General features: G+C 40.6%; 1 protein-coding gene across 4 annotated transcripts in view; it reads left to right on the top strand.

The window, feature by feature from the left end:
• LOC124782952 (leucine-rich repeat-containing protein 15-like) overlaps nucleotides 1-26579 on the top strand; it is a 143336-nt gene that overhangs the window by 87843 nt on the left and 28914 nt on the right. For all 4 annotated transcript variants that reach the window (XM_047253987.1, XM_047253984.1, XM_047253985.1 and 1 more), the window contains exon 2: nucleotides 17552-17979. In XM_047253987.1, coding sequence (XP_047109943.1) covers nucleotides 17573-17979 — 407 coding nt within the window. In that variant the 5' untranslated portion in view covers nucleotides 17552-17572. The remainder of the gene's footprint in view (nucleotides 1-17551; nucleotides 17980-26579) is intronic.

Raw genomic sequence — 26579 nt, 5'->3', positions numbered from 1 at the left:
ACCACAACTTACTTATGGCAGAAATAGAAATAAGAATGAAAAAACTGAAAAAGGCGACAATGGTGAAGAAATGGGATCTAGAGAAGATAAGGTCCAACAAAGAACAAATTACAGAAATGCTGTCTCGAGACTTTCTAAACACATTACGAGACAAAGAAGCACCTGATAATGCCAACGAGCACTGGAATACGCTGAAAGAAGGAATCATTAAAGCAGGACAGCAAAATATAGGATATGTAAAAGGGAAAAGGTCAAAAAAACCATGGGTCACACAAGAAATGATTTCCAAGATGGAGGAGAGAAGAAAATTGAAAAACAAGAACACTGAAGATGCAAGTAAGATATACCGAAGGTTAAATAACGAACTGCGAAGAGAAACAGAGCAGGCTAGGAAAAAATGGCTAAAAGAGGAACGTGATGAAATTGAAGAACTGGACAGGAAAGGAAGATACGACTTACTGTACAACAGAGTAAAGACTATGACATGGGAACAAAACAGAGCAGGAAGTGCTACTATGGAAATTTTGAGTAAAGACGAAGAGGTAGTGTATAAAGATCGTGACGATGTCCTCCAGAGATGGGAAGAATATATAAAAGAGCTATATGACACAAATAGCAAACCAGAAACTCTGGAACTTGAATCACACAACAGTGTAAGTGATGAAGAGAAAGGACCGACCATCATAATGGAAGAAGTAAAGTCTGCTATTGCTGCAATGAAAAATGGCAAAGCAGTAGGTACAGATACAATACCGGGAGAAATACTAAAATGCTTGAACCACAATGGAATAAGAGAAATATTGAGGTTATGTAATAAAATATATGACAGTGGTGAATGGCCTGAGGACTTTTTGACAACAGTAATGATTCCATTGCCGAAAAAACAAGGAACCAAGAAATGCAGCGAGCACAGGACAATCAGCCTCATTTCACATGCAGCCAAAGTGATGTTAAGAATAATTAATAAAAGACTTGAAAAAGTAATAGAGGAGAATCTCGGCGAGGAGCAGTTTGGCTTTAGACGGAATACGGGCACCAGAGATGCAATAGGGCTCCTACGAATCTTAGGAGAAAGGTTTATTGAAAAAGGAAGAGACCTATATATGTGCTTCATCGATTTAGAAAAGGCATTTGACAATGTGGTTTGGGACAAGCTGGCGACTATTATGAGGGAAAAGAGAGTGGACTGGAAAACCAGAAGACTTATAAACTCATTGTACCTTAATCAAAAAGTTTCAGTTAAAGTGAGAGGAGAAAGTACAAACTGGATCAGACTAGGGAAAGGAGTAAGACAAGGATGCTGTTTATCACCTACTCTTTTCAACCTGTACTTGGAAAATATGGTTGACCAATGCTCATTAGATGACAAAGGAGTAGAAATTGGAGGAAGAAGAGTAGGATGCTTGAGATTTGCTGATGACATGGTCCTTCTAGCCACAGGGGAAAAAGAATTACAGGATTTGGTGGACACCATTGCAACTAACGGAAAAAAATATGGAATGAAAATTAACACAAATAAAACAAAAGTATTGGCAATAGGAGGAAATAAGGAACTAAAAATTGTGCTGAATGGAGAAAAACTAGAACAGGTGCAAAATTTTAAGTATCTTGGAAGCAGGATAGACACCGACTGGAAGTGCACCACAGAAATTAAAACAAGGATAGCAATGGCAAAAGAGGCGTTTTATAAGAAAAGGAGAATCTTTTGCAGCGGTATGGACAGAGAACTCAGAAAGAGACTCATAAAATGTCTTGTATGGAGTGTTCTTCTATATGGCGCTGAAACATGGACTATGAGGAAAAAAGACAGAGAAAGGCTGGAGGCTTTTGAGATCTGGACATGGCGGAAGATGGAAGGAATAAGTTGGATGGACAGAGTAAAAAATGAAGAGGTACTGAGAAGAGTGGGAGAGAAAAGGCAGTTACTAGATGTAATAAAGAGAAGAAAAAGAAATTGGATTGGGCATATATTAAGAAATAATGACGGACTGATAAAAACAGTTTTAGAAGGTTATGTAGAAGGGAAAAGGAAGCGAGGAAGGAAGAGATTCCAGATACTGGATGACATGATGGACGGTACAACATACAGCAGCCTTAAGAAGGAAGCAATGGATCGCAGAAAATGGAGAGGCAAAGGACCTGCTAATATAGCAGATAACTGATGATGATGAATATAAAGTCGTACATTACTTTTTGATAGGAACTGTGGGAAGATGAGACTTGATTAAAAAACGGTTCAGACCTGTAACACTGGTGTTTTATCTACAAATCTCATTTTAACAGACACCTATTTTCAGAAAACATTTCGCCCTTGCGGTTCTCAGTGCACAATTATAAGTGTAATGACGTCATTGCGGATAACTCTTTAATGCACGCTTGAATCTATCCGTATTAAAGTTCCCTGTAGCCGTCTTCTGTCTAATCTCAGGAACTACTGTACGGACATTGATACGGTGTTAGTGTGTATAATTCATAAATATTTCGTGCAAATTGGATAACCTCTGATGATGTTTGTCGATTAAGTTGTGTCTTTTGAGAACTTATCTGGCGTGTTATTGCTTAAATCGTTTAATATTCACTTGCCTAACATTGTTCTCGAAGTAGAGAGGATATAAAATGTAGACTGGCAATTACAAGGAAAGCGTTTCTGAAGAAGAGAAATTTGTTAACATCCAGTATTGATTTAAGTGTCAGGAAGTCGTTTCTGGAAGTATTTGTATGGAGTGTTGCCATGTATGGAAGTGAAACGTGGACGATAAATAGTTTGGACAAGAAGAGAATAAAAGCTTTCGAAGTGTGGTGCTACAGAAGAATACTGAAGATTAGATGGGTAGATCACATAACTAATGAAGAGGTATTGAATAGAAATGGGGAGAAGAGAAGTTTGTGGCACAACTTGACAAGAAAAAGGGACCGGTTGGTAGGATATGTTCTGAGGCATCGAGAGATCACAAATATAGCATTGTAGGGCAGCGTGGAGGGTAAAAATCGTAGAGGGAGACCAAGAGATGATTACACTAAGCAGATTCAGAAGGATGTAGGTTGCAGTAGATACTGGGAGGTGAAGAGGCTTGCACAGGATAGAGTGGCGTGGAGAGCTGCATCAAACCAGTGTCTGGACTGAAGACCACAACAACAACAACAACAACAACAACAACATTGTTCTCTGAATTTTAATCATAACGCTAAGCCAGAGAATCAACCATCCGGCCTAGATACCACTACATTTGCAAAACCTGGGGTTGAGGTCACGTTAGGGGGGTTGGAGTTAATTTCATCACGATTCCTTAGTATACCTAATCACGAATGCGCCATCATGATGATCATTGTTATTACTGTTTCTTTCCGAAGGCGCGTGATTTGTTGTACTGATACTAGTGTCTGGTGTAAGATTAGAAAAGAAAAAAAAAACACAATACGGGCAGACTTCCAGTTTGCCTCCTTAGCCGGATACACTAACGCAGCTGCACGATGGCTAGCAACCTCGTACTGCTATCAACAGGCTCACAACGTTTTGAACCCTGATTTGTCCACAACGCTTGAGTAGCACTTCGTATCGAGCAGCATTTCTTACGTCTAAGCAAATACTACAACTGTGCAGAAACGGGGTAAAATCAATAACCCTCTGGCTTCCCTCGTAAGATCAGAATGAAAGTACTACCAACTGTGTCATATAACTTGGCACTCTGCACGTTGGTTGCTGCGAGCGGTTCCTCCTTTCTTAGCATGCCTCACGCTGTGTCAAGTTACATTACAGGTATAATTCTACCTTTCGTAGTCAAACGCTGTGATGGTCTATAATATTCGTATTCGTTTCACTTTTCTCCAAGTGTACTTAATCTTTGTAAATCTCGAGGATCTTTAATGTATGTGATGCAAGTTGTCTAAGGCGTAAAAAGTGTAGTTCGCTGATTTTCACAAATAACTCCTGATGCCAAAGAAAAGTCTGCCCTGAGTACACACATTGCAAAGTTTGCTACGTAACATGGTGTTAAGTTTATTCTCAGTTATTGTATCTGTTACCGGCCAAACCCGATTTTAGGGTGAACAGTTTCGTCTAAAACCGGGTATGGTCGGTAACATATTCATTTCTTATTTCATTCAGTGGCCCACTTTCAGCTACTTAGAGGTGTGACTTGGTTGTCATCTTCATTGAGTTTCTTAATGCTGTAATATTTTTTCCTCAAAGTCTTCTCCTTGTCTCCCACCCCGCCTTTCATGTCGCATGTTCCATTTTATCCTAATGGAAAGAAAGATAGAAACCGCCATATGCTCCGTACGATGTCACTATTCACTACGCAGATGTATTAAAATTTGTTACAGAAGGATGCTTTTATAACGAGTGATACCGTACAGTAACTTACGCCGCATGTGCTCTGCTTATGATCTGTTGCAAGCATCGGAAGTGATGCCATTACACACGCTCGAACACAATATACGCAAGCGTCTACGAAAAGCTGTAGGAATTTCATAAAACTGTTGATAATACTTCATTTACTTAGTCACCCATTGCCTCCATAACACAAAAAATGTTTTTTTGTTCCGTAGAGGTGAGTAAAATCACAACTCTCGTGCAATACAGACGAGCAAATCACTCTGTTTAATGAAATCCCGTTTTGAAATAACATTACGATCATTGTCGATTAATAGAATTACAGAATCAATCGAAATGTGCATTAGAAAAGCTTTAAATATGCATTGCGTGGCATTGCTCTCACATGAATTAGCAACGTAGCGGCGTTAATAGGAACATTGGGAACGACGCCAGTGATACGATAGGGATAAAATTACACTGGACAACTCCCTCATAAACAATCTAGAATCAATCGTAACGAATTTAACTCAGCGAATTAAAAATCTATTTCAGTTCCAAATCGAATTTTGAAATCGGTGGCCAATTCCACGAAAGAACAAAAAAATAAATTATTTACGTGTTTCTTGTTTTGCTTTCCGCTACACACTCGTAACTGTAAAATGCGTCACTTTGGCGATAAGTACAAATTATTCACAAGCAAATGAATTTTTTCCTTCATTACTTTGTGTAATCATCATATCAGTTAACAAGAAACACTAATAGTGGATTGCGTATCTGTATACACTTAGTTACGGTTTGACCTTTCGCTTTGATGTTGTTCCTGTATATTACGATGGCGTTCGTTTATATCCTCATACTGTTAAGCATAAAGAAGACACATAGTTTTAGAACGCGTTAGTAAATACAAAATTATGTATTAAAAAACTGAATTTTAAAAAAATTGACTACTTTTTGTTCTAATAGCGAGTATAGTTTGATAAAACTGGGGAAAGAGCAAGACAACCATTTTCTTAAAAGACACTTTATTTCTACTTCCACAACTGTTAAGGGGATCCACTTTATCCGTTACCTCGGATAATACGTTCTGTCATACTCCGTAAAATATCGTCATGTTATATGATTCCGTCGTTCCTTGGTTGATCCTGTATTCTTAGAGCTGTGATTCGTGTGTTAAATACTTCAATGTATACAAGTGACTATTTCCTCATTGGATAAACATTTTATTCGCCATTGTTTTCGAGTTGGGAAATAATAGAACTCGCATAGAGGTATCTCAGAGATATAAGGTGAACGAAGAACCAATTCAAATCTCAACAAAATCACTTGGAAGACAATGGTTGCCGCTCTATGAACAATGCGATGTCAGGCGAAAGAGCATTTTTTTATTAGCCGTTCTTCGTCGTTTCTCAGCGAGTACTTCATCAGGAGTTCTAACAAAGAATCTTAAACCAGTCCAATTACTGTTCTTCCTTTTTTTAAAGTAATCTGCCAAGATTTTATTGGGAAAAAATTAAACAAAAACACGTTAAAGAACATTAGCCGTCACCAACGAGAAAATTATTTTCACTTTTTTCGATACCATTGTTCAGTACCTTTGTTTTCATTGTTGTTAGGACTAAAGTGCCAAAATGATTCAAATTTCATCTATAGGTCTTCGTGCTTGATGTGGCGTATTCGTTCATTTGAGCCGTTGACGTCGGTTATCTTACTTTTGCGATTGTGTTTAAAAAAAATGTTCAAATGTATGTGAGTTCCTAAGGGACCAAACTGCTAAATTCATCGGTCCCTAGACTTACAAGCTACTTAAACTAACTTATTCTAAGAACAACACACACACACACACACACACACACACACACACACACACACACACACACACACACGCGCGCGCGCGCGCGCGCGCGCGCGCGCGCGCGCGCGCACGCACGCACGCACGCACGCACGCCCGAGGGAGGACTCTAACCTCCGGCGGGAGGGGCCGCGCAAGATTGTGTTTTAAACTAACTAATAAAGAACGCTATAAATGGGAATGCGGAATCCACTGTAATAAAAAAAAGCTATAAATGGGAATACGGAATCCACTGTACTTCATCTTCCGATTCGATTTAGATCTGCACTCTTGCGCTTTCCTGCAAAACAAAATTTCATGAAGAGACTGATTTTCGCCACACGAACCACTTCAGGTGGGTGCCAAAAAAGCTTGCGCCGCATCCACTTACCGCTCTCAGTAGAAATATTTCCACAGCTATTGCTTACCAACGGCGATGCGGTTTAATGAAAATGACCATTCTTCCATAGAAATTTGCATGACTTACAGTTACTTAGATTGCAACGGTAGAACTAAATGAACTTTTAGCTACACCATCGAGCAGAGCGCAGCAATTTGATTCGATTCATTATAAATGGTTTGTGAAACACTGCGACTGTGAAAGCAATGGATTTGTTTGTGAATAACTTTTCTCCTACGAGTCACGATTTTATTTTATTTATATCTTACATGATTCCCATTTTCAAGTGCGTTTTTGTCTGTTTACTATGCTATTTTTATGTAATGTTTTTGATGTGTAAGGTTCTGCTTTGATCTGTTGGCTTTACTACAATATATATAAAAAACGCGCTATTTTTAGTTCGTTATCGATCTTTATATAAAGCTAATGGCGAAATTTGGAAGAACTCGTACTTATCAGCTTTCTTATGGCCCATTTGTGCAGAGTTTCAACCATCCTAAACATCACACATAGTGTTCCGTGCACAATATACGTAGGGAGTAACTTAAATAAACAGATTAAGGAAAGGCAAACCTACGTTTCTGGCATTTGTAGACTTAGAGAAAGCTTTTGACAATGTTGACTGGAATACTCTCTTTCAAATTCTAAAAGTGGCAGGGGTAAAATACAGGGAGCGAAAGGCTATTTACAATTTGTACAGAAACAAGATGGCAGTTATAAGAGTCGAGGGACATGAAAGGGAAGCAGTGGTTGGGAAGGGAGTAAGACAGGGTTGTAGCCTCTCCCCGATGTTGTTCAATCTGTATATTGAGCAAGCAGTAAAGGAAACAAAAGAAAAATTCGGAGTATGTATTAAAATTATATGGAGAAGAGATGAAAACTTTGAGGTTCGCCGATGACATTGTAATTCTGTCAGAGACAGCAAAGGACTTGGAAGAGCAGTTGAATGGAATGGACAGTGTCTTGAAAGGAGGATATAAGATGAACATCAACAAAAGCAAAACAAGGATAATGGAATGTAGTCTAATTAAGTCGGGTGATGCTGAGGGAATTAGATTAGGAAATGAGGCACTTAAAGTAGTAAAGGAGTTATGCTATTTGGGGAGCAAAATAACTGATGATGGTCGAAGTAGAGAGGATATAAAATGTAGGCTGGCAATGGCAAGGAAAGCGTTTCTGAAGAAGAGAAATTTGTTAACATCCAGTATTGATTTAAGTGTCAGGATGTCATTTCTGAAAGTATTCGTATGGAGTGTAGCCATGTATGGAAGTGAAACATGGACGATAAATAGTTTGGACAAGAAGACAATAGAAGCTTTCGAAATGTGGTGCTACAGAAGAATGCTGAAGATTAGATGGGTAGATCACATAACTAATGAGGAAGTATTGAATAGGATTGGGGAGAAGAGAAGTTTGTGGCACAACTTGACCAGAAGAAGGGATCGGTTGGTAGGACATGTTCTGAGGCATCAAGGGATCACCAATTTAGTATTGGAGGGCAGCGTGGAGGGTAAAAATCGTAGAGGGAGACCAAGAGATGAATACACTAAGCAGATTCAGAAGGATGTAGGTTGCAGTAGGTACTGGGAGATGAAAAATCTTGCACAGGATAGAGTAGCATGGAGAGCTGCATCAAACCAGTCTCAGGACTGAAGACCACAACAACAACAACAGTAGCCAATAGTTATAAGCACCATTGGAAAATATATATAAGCAAATTAGAGCAAAATACGAAGTGCACTACAGATAGCTGCAGTACCCATTGACGATAAATACTTTCTGTACAGAAGTATATCATGTGTGGAAGACCTTTAGGATTATATCTGTCGAGTACATTCAAAAAACATCTTTGTTGTAGTTTGTGTACGGAAGTTACTCTCGATGTACTGTGCACGAAAGTTGCCTTGACCTGTGTTCGGGTGGACGTCGGTTCAAATACGCGTCTGATCATCCATACTTAGTTCAACCGATTTCCCTAAACTGCGTAAGGAAAATGCCAGGATGGTTTCATTGAAAGGCACGGCCGATTTTCTTCCCCGTGTTAGCTTCTACCCCGTCTCTAATGACCTCACTGTCGACGGAACATTAGCTAAGCCCCAGTTCACAAACCTCATTCGAATATTTAGTTGTGTTAAAGACAACGTGATTTCAAGTCGACATACGTGATGCTAAATACAAGATAAATGGTGTCAATAGCAAACTTGTTTGCAATTAAACTCTTATCGTACTCATACACTCCAGTACAGTCAACACTGTGAACAACATAAACTTCGGCCTAATTTGTTATATTGCACTCCCGTGCAGGTTACACTGTCCTCTACAGTTGCTTGTATAAGGGTCTAAAAGCAGGAACATCGCTACTAACTTAACAAGCAGATTTTTTAATATGATCGCCCAAAGCGTAATTTTTTATAAATTTGTAACAGTATCTTCCGTAACTTAGTTCAGAAGAATGCAAGTATGGCTTCTTCAGCACCACGACCGATTTTATCTCTCATAGTTAGTTAGCAGCTAACGCTTCGTCCCTAATGACACTGACATCGACGAGACGTCACACTCTGACTTCTCTTTTACCGTAACTCCCGCTTATAGTTCCACTTGCGGAAGACACACTGGCGAACCATTTTGTCACCTGTGTTTTCATGCAGTGATTGTCCTGGCGCAGTAAGTAGAATTGAATATTATAATAGAGTTGTATGACTTGTGTTCTTTCTTCCCTTTAGAATAAATAAATGTTCTTGTTTCGTGCCTTCTTGTTGACAGCTATTCTCTTCCGCAGCCTAAATTGCTAAAACTGATATCCTTCTCAATGTCACACCCACAAAAACAAAACGAGCTACCACTGAATAGCCTAATGCAATGCAATGCAATGGGTAGTGCAGCTGTCTGTAGCGCACATTGTATTGTTTGCTCTACAGTAGTTGGAAGGGAGTTGTTTGTCATAGCTTCATATACATCAGAACAATGGCAGTAGTGCAGCTTCTTCTACTGTTCCTAATACAACAGATACTACATGGAACAGGATCAATCGTCAGTACACCTTTTGCCATCAAGGCATCCATTAGGGCAGTGACATGAACAATTACCACTAATCATGCAGTATCCATTGCAGATCAGTTTCACAGCGGTCTCCACTAAAGCCTGACAGTGATTGTGGCATGTACAAATAATTCAGTCCTATCGTGTTAGATGTTTCTCGAGTTGGCTCGCGGACAAGCCGGCCGCTGTGGCCAGGCGGGTCTAGGCGCAGGTTCGAATCCTCCCTCGGGCATGTCCTTAGGTTAGTTAGGTTTACATAGTTCTAAGTCTAGGGGACTGATGATCTCAGATGTTAAGTCCCAAAGTGCTTAGAGTAGGGGTTCCCAACAAAATTTTCTCGAGGACTCCTTCATCGAGCATGATTGGTACCTTGTCATATCACAGCACAAGTACCTAAAAAAGCCAAATTAAGAGTCATTTTATACGTTTTCTATTTTTGGAACTTAGAAAAAACGTTGACTTATTCATTATTGAAAAAATATTGAGCTTAAAAGTTTTTCAATTTAGCCATCATTGTTATTGTTAAATTTTTGATTATTGCTCAAAATCTTTGTCTTCAAATCTGGGTGTTTAGTATAACAAACTCCTTAAGAAAAATAGTGTGTGCTAGTGTCAGTTGGTTCTAGGAAGGCGCTAGACGGAGAAGTTAACGTTTACTAAAACTCTGCTCATGCAGGAATCGGCCAAAACAAAAAATCTGTTATCATACGAAATATATTTAATATATTTTATATTTTAATAGCATCTTGCGGACCCCTCTGGCATAGCTCGCGGACCCCTGGGGGTCCGCGAACCACCTGTTGGGAACCAATGGCTTAGAGCCATTTGAACGATTTTGAATCTGAGCTCGCGGACAAGCTGTGCAGCAGGGCACCAGCTGTTTAGCGCGACCTCTGATAGCCTTGAAGGCGAAGCAGCCAGCGCATGCTAATCGAATGGGCAGACCTGACCGTCAGAGCAGCGATAAACGATTGGTGAGTTCTGCATACATTGCCGCCATTGCGGTAGAAATTTTATCCTAGCACACCTCCTCGATTGCGTAGTACGTTCATTCCCGATGTCAATTTTTCGTACTAGACTGTGAACATAGCTGTCACACTCGCTAGTGAAACTTCAAATGAAAGTAGCTCGGAGGAAAGGAAAATTGAATATACTCGAAAACACAATTTTATACTGTCGCTTCCACGGGATACTATCGCATTAATGACACTTTTGTAGAAGTTCGACGTTGTGGACTGAATAAACTTCCAAAATCGTTTTAGCGCTGGCTTCAGAGGAACGCTTTCTCTCTTCAAAAGAGGGTCAGAATCCTTAAAATTTGTACTCTGTTGACGAGATATCTTAAGAATGTCGTATGTGCAGTAGTCTCATTGTAAAACTCGTGTAATTTTTGTATCATTGTTAGCGCCATGTGGAATTTTAGTTCAGATGGAGTTCAGTCATAATGCAGAGTTAGAATTTCATTTCTGTTAAAAGCATTTAGTACATTTTTTATTCTTTTCATTCAAGAACATAAGAGCCGTGTTAAAAAAGTAGGCCTATAAGGAATTTGGTAATTTCGCGACTTGAATAGGTCCGGTTCGCGCGCTTTCTCGTTGTTATGTTGGCAAACACATTGAAACCTGGTAGCCATATTAATGTTTAGTCTGTCGTCAGTTGTCAAGAAGGCTACATGTAGGCTACATATATTTTTGCTTATGAGTTGTGCTTATTGATTCATTTTAAAAATTGGTCAGAGAATTTGCGTTAAATTCTGCTATAAAATGGAATAAAACGCAACAAAGTTTTAGAAATTTTGAATATTGCTTTTGGTGAGTCCGCTATGAGTAAAACAAGGGTTTGTGATTGGTCTAAGAAGTTGAAGATGACGAACGTTCTAGACACCCCAGCACATCAACAATCGATGAAAACATGGATTGTGAACGATCGCCGAATCACAATCAAATAAGTTGCCGATGATGTTGGCGTATCAGTTGGCTCGTTCCATGAAATCTTTACGGGTGTTTTGGCTAAGAAACGAGTGATAGCAAAATTTGTGCCAAAGGTATTGAATTTCGAGCTAAAACAGCGGTGAATGGGAATTGGTCGGGGGTCGCTAAATGAAGTCAACAAAGATGCAGAACTACTGGAACGTGTCATAACAAGTGACGAAAAATGAACGTACAGGTATGATGTCAAAACTAAGGCTCTACCGTCCCAGTGGCGGCGTTCTGGATCGCTAAGATCGAAAAAATCTCGCAAGTGTCGTCGAATGTCAAGGTTCTACTCACTGTTTTCGTCGATTTTAACGGCATAATGCATCATGATTTCTTGCCAAAAGGTCAGACGATCACTAAGGATCAATCCGAAAAAACGTCGCGATTTGTGGCGAAAAAATCCATGGCTTTTGCGCACGAAAATGTATCTGCTCACACTTCATTGCTTGTTTGTGAATTTTTGGCGAAAAACAACACTAATGATGTTAATGTCTCCATACGCGCCAGATGCAGACCCCTGTGAATTTTTTCTGTTTACAAAAATGAAGAGAATCGTGAAGGGACGTAGTGTGACACGTTCAGATGCGTATTACACCGCATCGCTGAAAGAGGAAACTGCTATCTCTAAGACAGAGTTCCAGAATTGTTTCAGGGATTGAGAAAAGCTTTTGCATAAGTGTATAATGTCTGACGGGGACTAATTTGAAAGAGATAACATTAATGTAGGCGAATAAATAAAATTATTTCAAAAAATGGAAAATTCCCGATACTTTCTGAACACACGTATAGTACATCTCAGAATATGTTATTTCAATAGTTTGAAGAAAGAGTTGTGCTGAAACCAGCAGGACATATCTAATCATGTCAACAACCTTTTTGCTTGAATTCTCTTTGCGAGCTTGTTTTCTACTCGAAATTAGTCTTGTCTAATGTGTCAATGCTCTGTCCAAAGAGTACCAGTCCTGTTCAAACATCGCGGAATACCATAGGTTTCCAGGAGACATGTGACTTGCGAGCGCCCGAGGGAACTGCTAGGATGCCTAAGTATTTGCGATTGTGCAGAAATGTACGCTAGATGCCTGCTAGGCACTACCTAGCGATGCTGTTTTGACAATAAAATAGGCATTTGAGACCATGGTGTTACGTCAGATGTATCAGATGTTATCGCCAAAACTTCCCAATATTCCGATGGAGCCCTTGCTCGTCAGTTTTAGGCAGCCATGTTGACTGTTGGTGACAGATCCCAGTAATGTGGTAATTGTCGTGGCGAAACTAAGTGCACAGCCACTTAGAAGCCATCTTTCCTCAGGAACCATAATAATTGCATACTCTACTGAGAGACAGTGAAAATAGTCCGTCGGCTGGTCAACCGAAGAAACTTAGCGGTGGATTTCTATTTCTCATGCTGTACTTTAAATCTATCGTAGTTAGTTTGACATGATCAACAAGGGACCCCGAGAATTCTGAAGTCGTAATCTGCGTCTCTATTAAAGTATCACTCGTGTGGGCACCCCGAGAAATCTGAAGTTGTAATCTGCGTCTCTATTAAAGTATCACTCGTGTGGGCGTTGTCAGCCTCATCGATGAGTCGGTAACAGAAACTGGAGACAGTAGAGAGGACTTAACAGAGAGAAGTTCCCAGCGTCGGGATCAACAATTTTGAAACAATCTACACAGTGATGTAGATTACGGTTCCAGGTATCACATGCTGCAGCTATTCGCCCTGTTGTGCCCTTGTTTGAGAGTAATTGACGAAAACAATTTCGGAGTGTTGGGTAAAGCTTATTAACATTAAAAAGTAGCATCGTAACTACCAGTTATGTGTGGTAATGGATAGGATAAGATCTTCACGTGCAGAAGGTTGTGGGGTCAATTGTAATCAGGTACTTTAATTATTTAAATTTTTATCGAAATGAGTTTTATCATCATTTTTATCCAATTAATTTGTTTAAAAGTAATTTTTATTCTATTTCTGTTCACCAATTAATTGAATAAAAATACTGATAAAGATTTAAAAATAAAAAACTTGAAAGCACCCATTGAGATTCGAACCCACACATTTTTGAAAGTGAAGACTTTACACTGTCATTACAACAAGCAGCCATTCCATAAACCTATATCTTTTAAACGTTCTTGAGGGTCACTTGAAATTCCGAATTTTTTTCGTCGATTTCTCGCAAACGAAGGCCCACTAGGGAAATGGCTGCAAGTTGTGATACCTGGGATCTCACCGTATAGGTTCCAAAAAGTCGATCCCACCGATGGAGTCTCTCCTTGTTAGATATATTTGCTGTCAAAATGGCTCTGAACACTATCCGACTTAACTTCTGAGGTCATCAGTCGCCTAGAACTTAGAACTAATTAAACCTAACTAACCTAAGGACATCACACACATCTATGCCCGAGGCAGGATTCGAACCTGCGAGCGTAGCGGTCGCTCGGTTCCAGACTGTAGCGCCTGGAACCGCACGGTATTTGCTGTCCATTCCGCTTTCTATATTCAGAGAGTGTTCGGTAGACGTTGGTTTTCTTTGTCGATAAGTTGTTGCTGTCTTGAACTTAAGTCCGGAAACGGTTTTATAGCTCTCTCCACTCTGATGTATCCTGTGCAAGCTTCTCCATGTCAGATCATGCAATCTAAATGCTTTTGAACGTTCTTAGCGTATTCCAGCCTTGGACTTAACCCTTTGTTGCCTGACGGTACTTAAAAGTACCAGTAAGTTTTGACTCTAACTATTTTCTCGTGGTGCAGTTTCGTGATCTGAGAGCCTGTCGGTACGTAACAGTAACTCTGCTCTACTGTTTCATAGATGTTATTGTGCAATACATAGACCTCTCTGGCGGTCAGAGCTTGAAATTGTTTTTCGCGCGCTGCTGTGAAAAACAGAAAATTGTATGTGCTTGTTTCCATGGTGTTGCCTGAATTTGTGCGCAATTTATTGAAACTTCCGTTGAGTTTTCCATTGTACGTACTTACCTTCTTTGTTTTTTTATAATAGTTTGAAGCATTACGTTACAAGTGAATGAGATAAAGTGGAAAACATAAAGCGGACTTATTAGTACCGTCAGGTTGTGCGAACACTTTATTGTAGCAACAATGCGTTACCTCTCACTAGTTGTTCTGTCCACTTTTTCTCACACAGAAATCGGTAAATACATTTGCCTGTGGAACAATTGGAACAAACAGGAAAGGTTTGCCAGGGAATTTACCTAAAGAAAAATGTCTAAATCAAATCACAGAGAGTCATCTTTAGACCTAACAGTATTTCAGTGGAAGGAAAATAAAGTAGTATATTTTGCGTCAAACTTCCATGGCATTGAACAGAGCGTAGTGACAAGAAAACAGAAAGATGGAACTAGTATGACTATACCATGTCCAGTTATTGTATGTGATTACAATAAAAACATGGGTGGTGTGGATCATGCAGACAGATTACATTCAACTTATGGTCTTGACAAGCGATCAGAGAAATGGTGGCACCGTCTCTTCTGGGGAGCAATAGAAATTACTTTTGTCAATCCTTACGTCATTTTCAGTTATCTACATGGGGCACTGCCACTGCTGGAATCCAGGTGTGCTGTGGCACTAGGGCTAATGAATGAACAGCAAGTGCCAAATCTCAAAAAGAGAAACTCTGGTAAAGATGAAATAACTCTCCCAAAGAGAAGGAAGGATAACTTATCTGTTCCGAAGGATGTACGTCTTGGCAACCGAGGAAACCATTTTGTAGTGTTCAGTTGTAAAAGAGGACGATGCGAAATGTGTGCGAAAAATAAAATTCAGTCGAGACCACATTCACAATGTAGTACATGTAAAGTGTGTTTGTGCTGCAATGAGAAAAAGAACTGTTTCCTACAATTTCATGAGGTATCACTAACACTAAATATGTGATATGTATATACTGATATGTATATACTGTCTATGTATTGTGAAGTTGCTCTTGAATAAATTTATGCGAAATTTAAAAAAAAAATTCAGAAATATCATATTTCGGTTAATTAATTTTCTAATGTAAAAATATTTAATATTTATGTGGAATAAGGTACAAGTTATAAAAATTGGAGCATTTTTCTGCGCATGTTGTGATTCTGTACATGGAGTCTGACGGTACTTGTAAGTACCAGGAGAGAAAAAAGTTGTGAAAAATAAAATAAAATTTTACAAAAAATCCTACCGTCATTTGAGGCCACAATAGCATAAATTCTGCAAAGAAAATGTTAAAAAGTAAATTTTTTCTTATGTCAGGAAACAAAGGGTTAAACAGCTTTTAGCCATACACTTCCTTCAATTACCAGATTACCTGAAATGTCTTGTCAAGCAAATCCTTTGTTTTGGCAAGTTTTATCATAAATTACATCCTCAACACTTATATCATCTACCCATCTAATGTTCAGTATTCTTCTCTAGCACCACATTTTAAAAGCTTCTATTCTATTCTCGTCTGAATTGTTATCGACCACATTTCACTTCCGCGCAAGGCTACACTACAGACGAACATCTCCAGAAAACACTTTCTGGCACTTAAATTTACTTTCAATTTTAACAAATATATCTTTTTACAGAAATGCTTTCTTGCTATTGCCATATGCATTTAATATCCTCTCTGCTTCAGCCATTATCAGTTATTTTGCTGCCCAAATAGCTGAGCGCATCTACTCCTTTTAGCGTCTCATTTTGTAGGCTAATTCCTTCAGCATCTCCTGATTTAATTCGACTACATTCCATTACCCTTGTTTTACTTGATGTTCATCTTATAGCTTCGTCTCAAGACACTTTACATTCCGTTCAGCTGCTCTTTTAAGTCATTTGTTTCTCTGATACAGTTTCTAACAACCCTACCACAACAGAGGTCAAAATTTAATAATGATTGTGGTGTTGCTCTCGCTGCTAAATACTGCAATTTTCGGGCAACAACAAAGTTATTATGTGGCAGGTGTCATTAGAGCACAATTAATAAAGTCATTTCATGTAATAATGAATAAACTAGGCACTCATGTTTTCGTGTATCCCACGCTGGTTTCGTTGTAAAATCATGGCTCAATCGTCGAAAATCTAGGTGGTGATGATTCCAAGCTCGGATGCAAGGAGGCCTAGGTTTTATTCTGCTATATTCAAAAGTTTTATAGATGTGTTTCACAAACCATTCTTGAAGATTAAACCTTAGAAAGTTAGCACAATGGTGATGTAAAAAAATAATCAGCACTCCGAATTTAAGTTACACTTCCTTTTTATTGCTTTTGTTGCAATATCACGTAACACACAAAACATCACTTCACAATACAAAACATACTTGAAAACATCTTCTTGACTGTTAAAGTTCACATTTTATAAGCTGACTACAATATGCGTCTTTCCACCACGACGTCCAAGACTTGACTTTCTCAAGGTCCGACTCTCTAACTAACTAATAATCGCTTACGCGCCCAAAAATCAGAGTTACAAGTACGTCAAAGATCATAGTGGCAAAAGAAAGAATACACATAAGAATAATATCATTGCAACATAAACATATCGATGCATCAACGTACCTCTACATTAATGAAATCAAATATGAATGTTGTCTCAGAAACATGATAACTACTTTACAAAAACACAGTAGAATATTGCTGGTATCGAGAGGTTCAGGTGAGCTGCCGTAATGGTTACGTAATTCAAGTACCATTACAAGTTGCAATGTCATATGCAAATGGCTAATGTTTCATTTCTTCTCCCTGAACTGCAATTCTCTTTCCAAATTTCTCCTTGTTGTCATTTACTGCTTGCCCTTTGTATAGACTGAATAACATCGTGGGTACCTTACAACTTTGTTTCACACAGTCTCAACTATTTCCCTTTCATGTTCTTTGACTCGTGTAAGTGCAGCCTGGTTTCTCTATGTGTTGCAAATAACCTTTCGCTCCCTGTATTTTATGCATGCTGAGATTTTGCAAAATTTATCTTCAGAGTACCCAAAGTGCTTCCCTTGTGAATGAGCACATTGTGTTTGCCGTAGGACTCCTGACCTGACGCGACGATGAAGACGCAGAGTGGAAGTTGGCGGTCGCTGGCTGCCGTGTTGGTGGCGCTGCTGGCGGTGTTGGCGGTGCCCTGCCACTGCGAGCTGCCAGACCTGGAGTGCCCCGAGGAGTGCGACTGCCACTACTTCCGCATCAACTGGGTTACCGACTGCTCCGGCTCCAACCTCACCGCCGTGCCCACGCTCGAAGAGGGCCTCAGCATCAATGTCTACATCCTCAACATGAACGACAACGACTTGTCCGAAGTCCAGACTTTCCCTCCCGGCATCAAGCTACGTACGCTCGAGATGGCAGGCAACAACCTCACTGAGCTCAAGAGAGAATACGTCCAGGGGCTTGGCTACCTGCTGGATGCAGACTTTTCGAGCAACAAGATCGCCAGAGTCGATCCCGATGCTTTCCGGTACGTAAATTGTTATTCATCCTCAATACTCCAAGATTTCTGTTGTGGATAATTTGTCCATACTCTATCCCAGACAGTAAATACGAGGGGTGTCCAGAAAGTAAGTTCGTATCGCTCGCGAAATGGAAACGACAACGAAAATCCGATAAAGCTTTGCACAGAGGTGTTGGGCAGTGTCTCTAGTATGACCCCAGATAGCATCACGTCGCTCTTCTCATTTCTGAGCTCACAGTGAGCGCGTAAAGATGTCTAAAAAGTAGTGACTCCCGCCAAGTACGAGGGCCTGCTGAGGAATTTCTCCTGAAGCTATGTATGCAACATTACATAACTGTCGTGCTGTTTCTTCTTCAAGACAATTCTCAGCTGCATTCTACAGGGTCAGTGAAGATGCTCCTGCATCGTTTTCAATTGGAAATGTTTGATTACCCACAATACAGCCCGTAATTGTCTCCCTCTGAGTTTCATCTCTGGTCACATGAACCGCTGTCTGTGAACACAACATTTTGGCACAGACAACGAGCTGTAGGCCAGCGTGGAGAATTGGCGGAAAGCACTGGCGGCTGTCTTCTATGACGAGGGTATTGAAAAGTTGGTACAACGCTACGACATATGTCTTAAGTCAGAACGGCGACTATGTAGAGAAGTAGCTGGAAGTTGTAGCTAACTGTTACAAATAAAACATTTCTGATATTCACTGTGGTTTCCATTTTGCAATCAATAAGAATTACTTTCTGGACAGGCCTCGTATGTGTTACGTTCATAAAGATTTCTGCAAAAAGGTGACCTCGATAGTTAACAGAAACAAATCGATTTTTAGTTATACATAGTCCAGTCACAGTAATGTGACCATCTGTCAAAAGTCTGAATAACCACCTTTTGCAGCGCGGACGTGCTGGAAGAGAGTGAGTGAGGCTCTGGAAGGTACCGAGAAGGATGTGGAACCATGTCGATTCCAGTGCCGTGGCCAGCTGCGGAGTCTGATGCTCTCCGAATCACTCACGTACACTGCAAGCGGTATCGCACGTTACATTGTCGTGCTAGTAGATTCCACCGTGCGGAGCAAAGACATATTGCCTATAGAGGTGGATACGATCCCCAAGGATAGAATGGTTCAAATGGCTCTGAGCACTATGCGACTTAACTTCTGAGGTCATCAGTCGCCTAGAACTTAGAACTAATTAAACCTAACTATCCTAAGGACATCACACACATCCATGCACGAGGCAGGGTTCGAACCTGCGACCGTAGCGGTCGCTCGGTTCCAGACTGTAGCGCCTAGAACAGCACGGCCACTCCGGCAGGCTCCCCAAGGATAGATGCATACTTCTGCTGTTCCATTGCGGCTTCCCATATGACGAGATCGCCGATCCTTTATTCTATGATTATATGATAGCGGAACAAACACTGGTAGCAGTTACTTCTGTAAAATATCTGGGAGTATGCGTACGGAACGATTTGAAATGGAATGATCATTTAAAATTAATTGTTGGTAAGGCGGGTGTCAGGTTGAGATTCATTGGGAGAGTCCTTAGAAAATGTAGTCCATCAACAAAGGAGGTTGCTTACAAAACACTCGTTCTACCTATACTTGAGTATTGCTCATCAGTGTGGGATCCGTACAAGATCGGGTTGACGGAGGAGACAGAGAAGATCCAAAGAAGAGCGGCGCGTTTCGTCACAGGTTTATTTGGTAAGCGTGATAGTGTTACGGAGATGTTTAGCAAACTCAAGTGGCAGACTCTGCAAGAGAGGCGCTCTGCATGCGGTGTAGCTAGCTGTCCAGGTTTCGAGAAGGTGCGTTTCTGGATGAGGTATCGAATATATTGCTTCCCCCTACTTATACCTCCCGAGGAGATCACGAATGTAAAATTAGAGAGATTCGAGCGCGCATGGAGGCTTTCCGGCAGTCTTTCTTCCCGCGAATCATACGCGACTGGAACAGGAAATGGATGTAATGACAGTGGTACGTAAAGTGCCCTCCGCCCCACACCGTTGGGTGGCTTGCGGAGTATAAATATAGATGTAGATGCAATGTCACGATAAAATTCCTCAGACCATAACGCTCCCTCCTCTGTGTTGGACCATTCCGACTATTGTTGCAGGGTGTTTGCTTTCAGACATTTCACGCCGTTGGAGCATCAAACGCGATTCATCTGAAAAGGCCACCTGTCGCCGCTGTTGGACGTCCAGTTGCGATACTGTCGCGCAGATTCCAGCCTTTGTCGCCGATGAACAGGATTCAGGCGCTTGCTGCGGAGGCCCATACGTTGCAGCGATCGCTGAACGATCCTTGAGGAGACACTGTTGGTAGCCCCTTAGTTCAACTGGGCTGTCAGTTGCTCAACAGTTACACATCTCCGCAGCTGTCTTCCACCCCACACCGCAGTTGTCTCTGTACTGGTTGTGGATAGCGCCATTTCGACATGCACGGTATACTTGAACCATGCTACACGCGAACAGTTTACAAACTTCGTAAATGCTTCGACCCTTGGCCCGAAAGCCAATTATCACGCCCATCTGGACTTCCGATAAATCGCTCGTTTCCGTATTACGACTACTACTCTCTTGACCGCTTCACCCCTACACTTTTTAGATACCTTCCACTGCTAGTGCTGCCAGCTGCCGCCTGTGAGTTGTTAATGCACGTTAACGTCGAACATAGGCGGTGGTCGCTTTAATGTGATTGAAACGTATAGGTCTCCTATCCGTCACTTTCCAATATGAGTGGGTAGTACACATCCAGTTGAATGGTTTTCTAGTGATTTTTGTTGGAGGCGATTACCAGTTCTAGAGATTGAACTGGAAAATATATATGTTTCATGCCCTGTACATGTGTGCTAGGAGGGCTGTTGATAGGCTCAGCTGGACATTCTAATATTATTTAAGCTGAGCCGCACAAGTCGCTCGATTTGTATGTCACAGTTATCGGGTGGCACATACAGTTTGATGAGATCTGTCTTTTTTTTATGCGCCGGATTTACAGGTGCGACTTATGTTACACTGAAAGTTCTTTTCATGTCCTGAATACACTACTGGCCATTAAAATTGCTACACCACGAAGATGACGTACTACAGACGAGAAATTTAACCGACAGGAAGAAGATGCTGTGATATGCAAATGATAAGCTTTTCAGAGCATTCACACAAGGTTGGGGCCGGTGGCGACACCTACAACGTGCTGACATGAGGAAAGTTTCCAACCGATTTCTCATACACAAACAACAGTTGACCGGCGTTGCCTGGTGAGACGTTATTGTGATGCCTCGCGTAAGGTGGAGAAATGCGTACCATCACGTTTCCGACTTTGATAAAGGCCGGATTGTAGCCTATCGCCGTTGCGGTTAATCGTATCGCGACATTGCTGCTCGCGTTGGTCGAGATCCAATGACTGTTAGCAGAATGTGCAATCGGTGGGTTCAGGAGGGTAATGCGGAACGCCGTGCTGCATCCCAACGGCCTCGTATCACTAGCAGTCGAGATGACAGGCATCTTATCCGCATGGCTATAACGGATCGTGCAGCCACGTCTCGATCCCTGAGTCAACAGATGGGGACGTTTGCAAGACAACAACCATCTGCACGAACAGTTCGACGACGTTTGCAGCAGCATGGACTATCAGCTCGGAGACCATGGCTGCGGTTACCCTTGACGCTGCATCACAGACAAGAGCGCCTGCGATGGTGTACTCAACGACGAACCTGGGTGCACGAATGGCAAAATGTCACTTTTTCGGATGAATCCAGGCTCTGTTTACAGCATCATGATGGTCGCATCCGTGTTTGGCGACATCGCGGTGATCGCACATTGGAAGCGTGTATTCGTCATCGCCATACTGGCGTATCACCCGGCGTGATGGTATGGGGTGCCGTTGGTTACACGTCTCGGTCACCTCTTGTTCGCATTGACGGCACTTTGAACAGTGGACGTTACATTTAAGATGTGTTACGACCCGTGGCTCTACCCTTCATTCGATCACTGCGAAACCCTACATTTCAGCAGGATAATGGACGACCGCATGTTGCAGGTCCTGTACGGGTCTTTCTGGATACAGAAAATGTTCGACTGCTGCCCTGGCCAGCACATTCTCCAGATCTCTCTCCAGTTGAAAACGTCTGGTCAATGGTGGGCGAGCAACTGGCTCGTCACAATACGCCAGTCACTACTCTTGATGAACTGTGGTATCGTGTTGAAGCTGCATGGGCAGCTGTACCTGTACACGCCATCCAAGCTCTGTTTGACTCGATGGCCAGGCGTATCAAGCCTGTTATTACGGCCAGAGGTGGTTGTTCTGGGTACTGATTTCTCAGGATCTATGCTCCCAACTTGCGTGAAAATGTAGTCACATGGTAGTTCTAGTATAATATATTTGTCCAATCAATACCCGTTTATCATCTGCATTTCTTCTTGGTGTAGCAACTTCAATGGGCAGTAGTGCACTAGCTTTTCCACAGAGATAACCGGTAAGTAGTATTTTGTAGTGCCCGCCTTTTCTGAACGCCTTAGAAAGAAAATGACAAGAAAACCCTAAAACCCCTTCGTTCCATTATGATGAATTACATGTAAATATTGCATAACGTACGTCATATTCGAAAGTGAGCGATATGTCAAATGAAGACGCAAATATGTACAAGTGTAGGCGATTACTTAAGTAGGTTTTTATTACAGTGCAAGATTGCAGTTACATAGCATAATGTTTAAAAACAATTAATTTCGGCCGGTGACTATCATCAGATTCAGCTCTGTATTATCTAGGTGCAAAGTATCTCATCTTATGTGACCTACTTTTCTGAAAAAACGGTTGTCCAACAAATATTTCAAGGAATTGTAGTTCCTCCTATTATTAAAATGTAACTTATTTCTCTTCTCTGAATGCGCTTTATCACGCAGACTGCTACATTCTTTTTCCTGGCACATACTTGCTTCGATCATAGGAAGATATGAAGTTACATACGTTTAAAACCCGCTATTAACATTTATTCGTAATTAATGTGAGATTACAGTAAGTAATTTGGAGAACAATTATAACAGGGAGAGCGAACGGAAAATTTAGATTTATTGAGAGGATTCTGTGGAAGTGCAGTTCTCTGTAAGTCAAACCACATTAGACGCTAGTGTTACCTATTCTCGAGCATAACTCCTACGTTTGGAGTCTCCAAAGCAGATATTACAGCAGACATCGAATGAATTCACAGCCACTGTTAGAATCGCAGCAGGTCGCATAGCCCATACGCGCAAGTGTAGAAGAGATATTCGAGGAACTTTAATGTTAATCGTTGCAAGAAAGAAATCGTCTCATGGACCAGTCATGCGTAATTTCGAGGAACCAATATGCGATGTAGATTTAAAATTATACTTTCTCCGTAGTATATACCTTGTAACCTCCCCCCCTCACTTATCGACCTTAATGACAGTGAAAAATTAAACCGCGTGTACCTAACGGAAATTTGGGAAAAGCAATCGTCACCGAAGTTAATCTATCGGTAAAGAGGGAGGAAAGGGTTACATCTAAAATGAAAGGAAAAATGCAAATGAAACTGGTGGAAATTAATTTTGAAAAGGGATAAAGTTAATAAAGAAAGTAAATGTGCGGCCGTTACGTTAACAATTAACTAGCGGTAATTAGATATTTGAGATTGGGAGGAAATCACGGTCGCCAGTCCTAAGGACAATTACTATAGTAACTGAAAAAGTAAGGTTATTACACATATAATTAGCACTAGAAGCGTGGCAACTGAAGGTTGACACGTGTAGTGTGAAAACTGAAAGTTTGTCAGAAGTAATAAATTTCGCTACACTCTGACTTAATTTAGCAGAAGAATTAATAAAACCAGAAAACTGAAAGTTAATTTAGTGACTGAAATTAATAAGAAGCTTTCTTTCTGAAGCACATCGAAATCCAGTAAAATACGGTTAGTCTTGGACTACCTCAACAATCATTTCAAAAGCAACTTGACTCTACGCAATTTAGAAACAAGAGATTTAACTTTGAACTTGAATTAAATGATTCTGAACAATTAACAATAGTAAAATTTAGTACGTACCAAGCTGAGCTGCAGTCACAGGTAAGCTAAAATAAGCTAACAAAACTCGCACTCTTAATTTGTGCTCGTGTAACCTAAATATTGTAGCCAGCTACTGAACTTTGAAATTAAAGCAGTGAAATCTAATCATATTATTTTAATGCTGGCGTTTGAATTTCAACGACACTCGGGTTCATTTCGGAAAAGGAAGGGACCCTGCTTGGCAATGCAATTGGGACAATGAGCAACAAAGGTTCATGCTAAGTTGCTGTAATTTTGCGAGGCAAATGGAACAATTTGAAAAGCTGAGGTCTGCCATACAGTTCTGAAACTTTACGTGCTTTTAGTCTTCCTTGTTGGTTGATTGAAGGTTTGAAGCCGTCGATCGAGGAGGTGGCGACAGTCACTCATTGTCGGCCGTCGCTGTTGCAGAAGCTGGATGTTGGCGCGCCTTCTTCTCGACACGGTCACCAGGCGAAACGGGCTCTTGATGTGCGCCAGCTAATGCTTCCCGTCCGCGACACCATGTCAGAAACTATCATCGCGAGTCGAGCGCAATTACTTGCTGCCAAACCCCGAAAGCGCGGCAACTCGCGGGAGCGTCACACGACACCTGCTCCACTCGCTACTCCCGCCAGACTCTCACTGTTCTGCCCGCGCTCCACGCGGCAGAGTTAACACTACCAAAGATCCTACACACTTTGATTCGTCACACGACCTATCGACGTAATCGTTCGATAGCAGTTTTCCCTAGGCAAGACCCAGCGTAAAAATACAAATAATATTTACGAAACAAACCAATTATACATCGACATGAGTGCATAAATATATATATATATACAAACAGTAAAACAATTACAATATATAAAGAGACAGAAATGTCATATCTTGAGGTAACAAAACAAGGAAAAAAAATAATAGTACAATAGATGGAAATAGGAGTATATGCATTTCCGGCGTTACACGTGCCCCACATTGTCTGAGGATGTTCGTGTAACGTAAACAGACTCAGAAAATGTCCCAAAAAAGAAACAGCGGAAATGCATATGCTCAAAACATCAACAAAATTTAGCATTCGTCTAATTAATCATAAATCAATTTTTAGACCATAATAATTGAGTGGGGACACTCCTAATCTTATTCCACTCTGTCATCTTGCACAAAATAAAACAGGTTGACAACATATTAAAATTCATAGAAGATATAGAAAATGGTTCAGCTATTCCAAAATCATTAAAATTCGTAACACTATGAGAAATGGAATACTATTTGCAAAATTAATCAGAGTACATGGTCATAAAAACAGGTAGATCAAAATACGCAAATTAATAATTAATTACATAGAATACACATTTTTACATAACCTTTTCATAATTAATATCTCGTCATGAGATTCCACTTAACGCTAAACAAGAAAATAATATTCAGTAGATCGAAAAAAAACATAAATATTGACAGCAGAATTCTTTCACATCAGCTGTCCGGGAAGAAAAACTATTCCGCCTTTCGTACTCGCAAGTACAAAGAATGCCGACAGCGGCACAAGAGCCAACAGCGGCACAAGAGCCGACAGCGGCTCGCCTCGCCAGTATTGTTGCGCCCGCGTGTGCGGCACGCTTGATCTCACTCGCCCTTGTGACGGCGTTTCCAGAACGTCCGTTTCACTGAATTCTTTAGGAAAAACTCACTCCCGAGTAATCTCAAGGAGTCCCTTAATACTATCACAGTGGATAACTCAACACTGTCCATCATCACACGCATGTACTAGCCTGAAACTTAAAACAGCGTCTAAGTACATCGGCAATGACTAGTAAAACACATATTCATGAAATCTTACAGCTAGTTACAAAATCATATTTACGTTGCTTAATCTACTGTGACTCAGCTGAAAACTTAAATTAGCAGCTTGGATTTTTCAATTGATAAATAATCACTCTCTCTTAAATCATTTAGTCAAAATTAATTACTTATTAATTACAACTTCTTTAATGTCCTCTTGGTCAGTCAAAAGCATGGCAATCTAGCAAATCGTTAAATCTTACACTCTATTTTACATACTGTATAAATTACCAATTGTGTGGTATTAATCGATCCTAGGTTGGTACAATTTCAAGTCTACAATATTCCGCAAGCATTTGTGTGAGGTATACCAATGACTTTATATGGTCCATTATAAACAAACTTAAAATTAGAGATTTCATGGTCTATCTCGCTCGATTTCTCATGAGCTATTACAAGTACTAAGTCTCCGATTGCAAACTTAGCAAAACGCACTTTAGCGTCATGACGACGTGTGCGAGCATCGGCTTTTAGCTTCATTACTTCTCGCAAACGATCTTTTTTCACACCAATACTAATGTTAATCCGTGGAGGGAATTTGATTATCTCTTCCAATTCACTTTCTACACTTTTGTCAATGCCGAAATTCCTCATGTTACGGCAGTTCAAACCCATTCCTACGTCAATGTCATCCGGCCAGTTAACAATGTGTATAGGCTGGTATTGCCTATGCACACCGTCTCCTGCCTCGTCAAAACTAACTACTATTGTTTTATCTTGTGACGTACATGTCAAAGTTTT

This window comes from Schistocerca piceifrons, chromosome 1, assembly GCF_021461385.2.
Source record: "Schistocerca piceifrons isolate TAMUIC-IGC-003096 chromosome 1, iqSchPice1.1, whole genome shotgun sequence".
In the NCBI taxonomy this organism is placed as follows: Eukaryota; Metazoa; Arthropoda; class Insecta; order Orthoptera; family Acrididae; genus Schistocerca; species Schistocerca piceifrons.
This window is presented reverse-complemented; position numbering and strand designations above follow the sequence as displayed.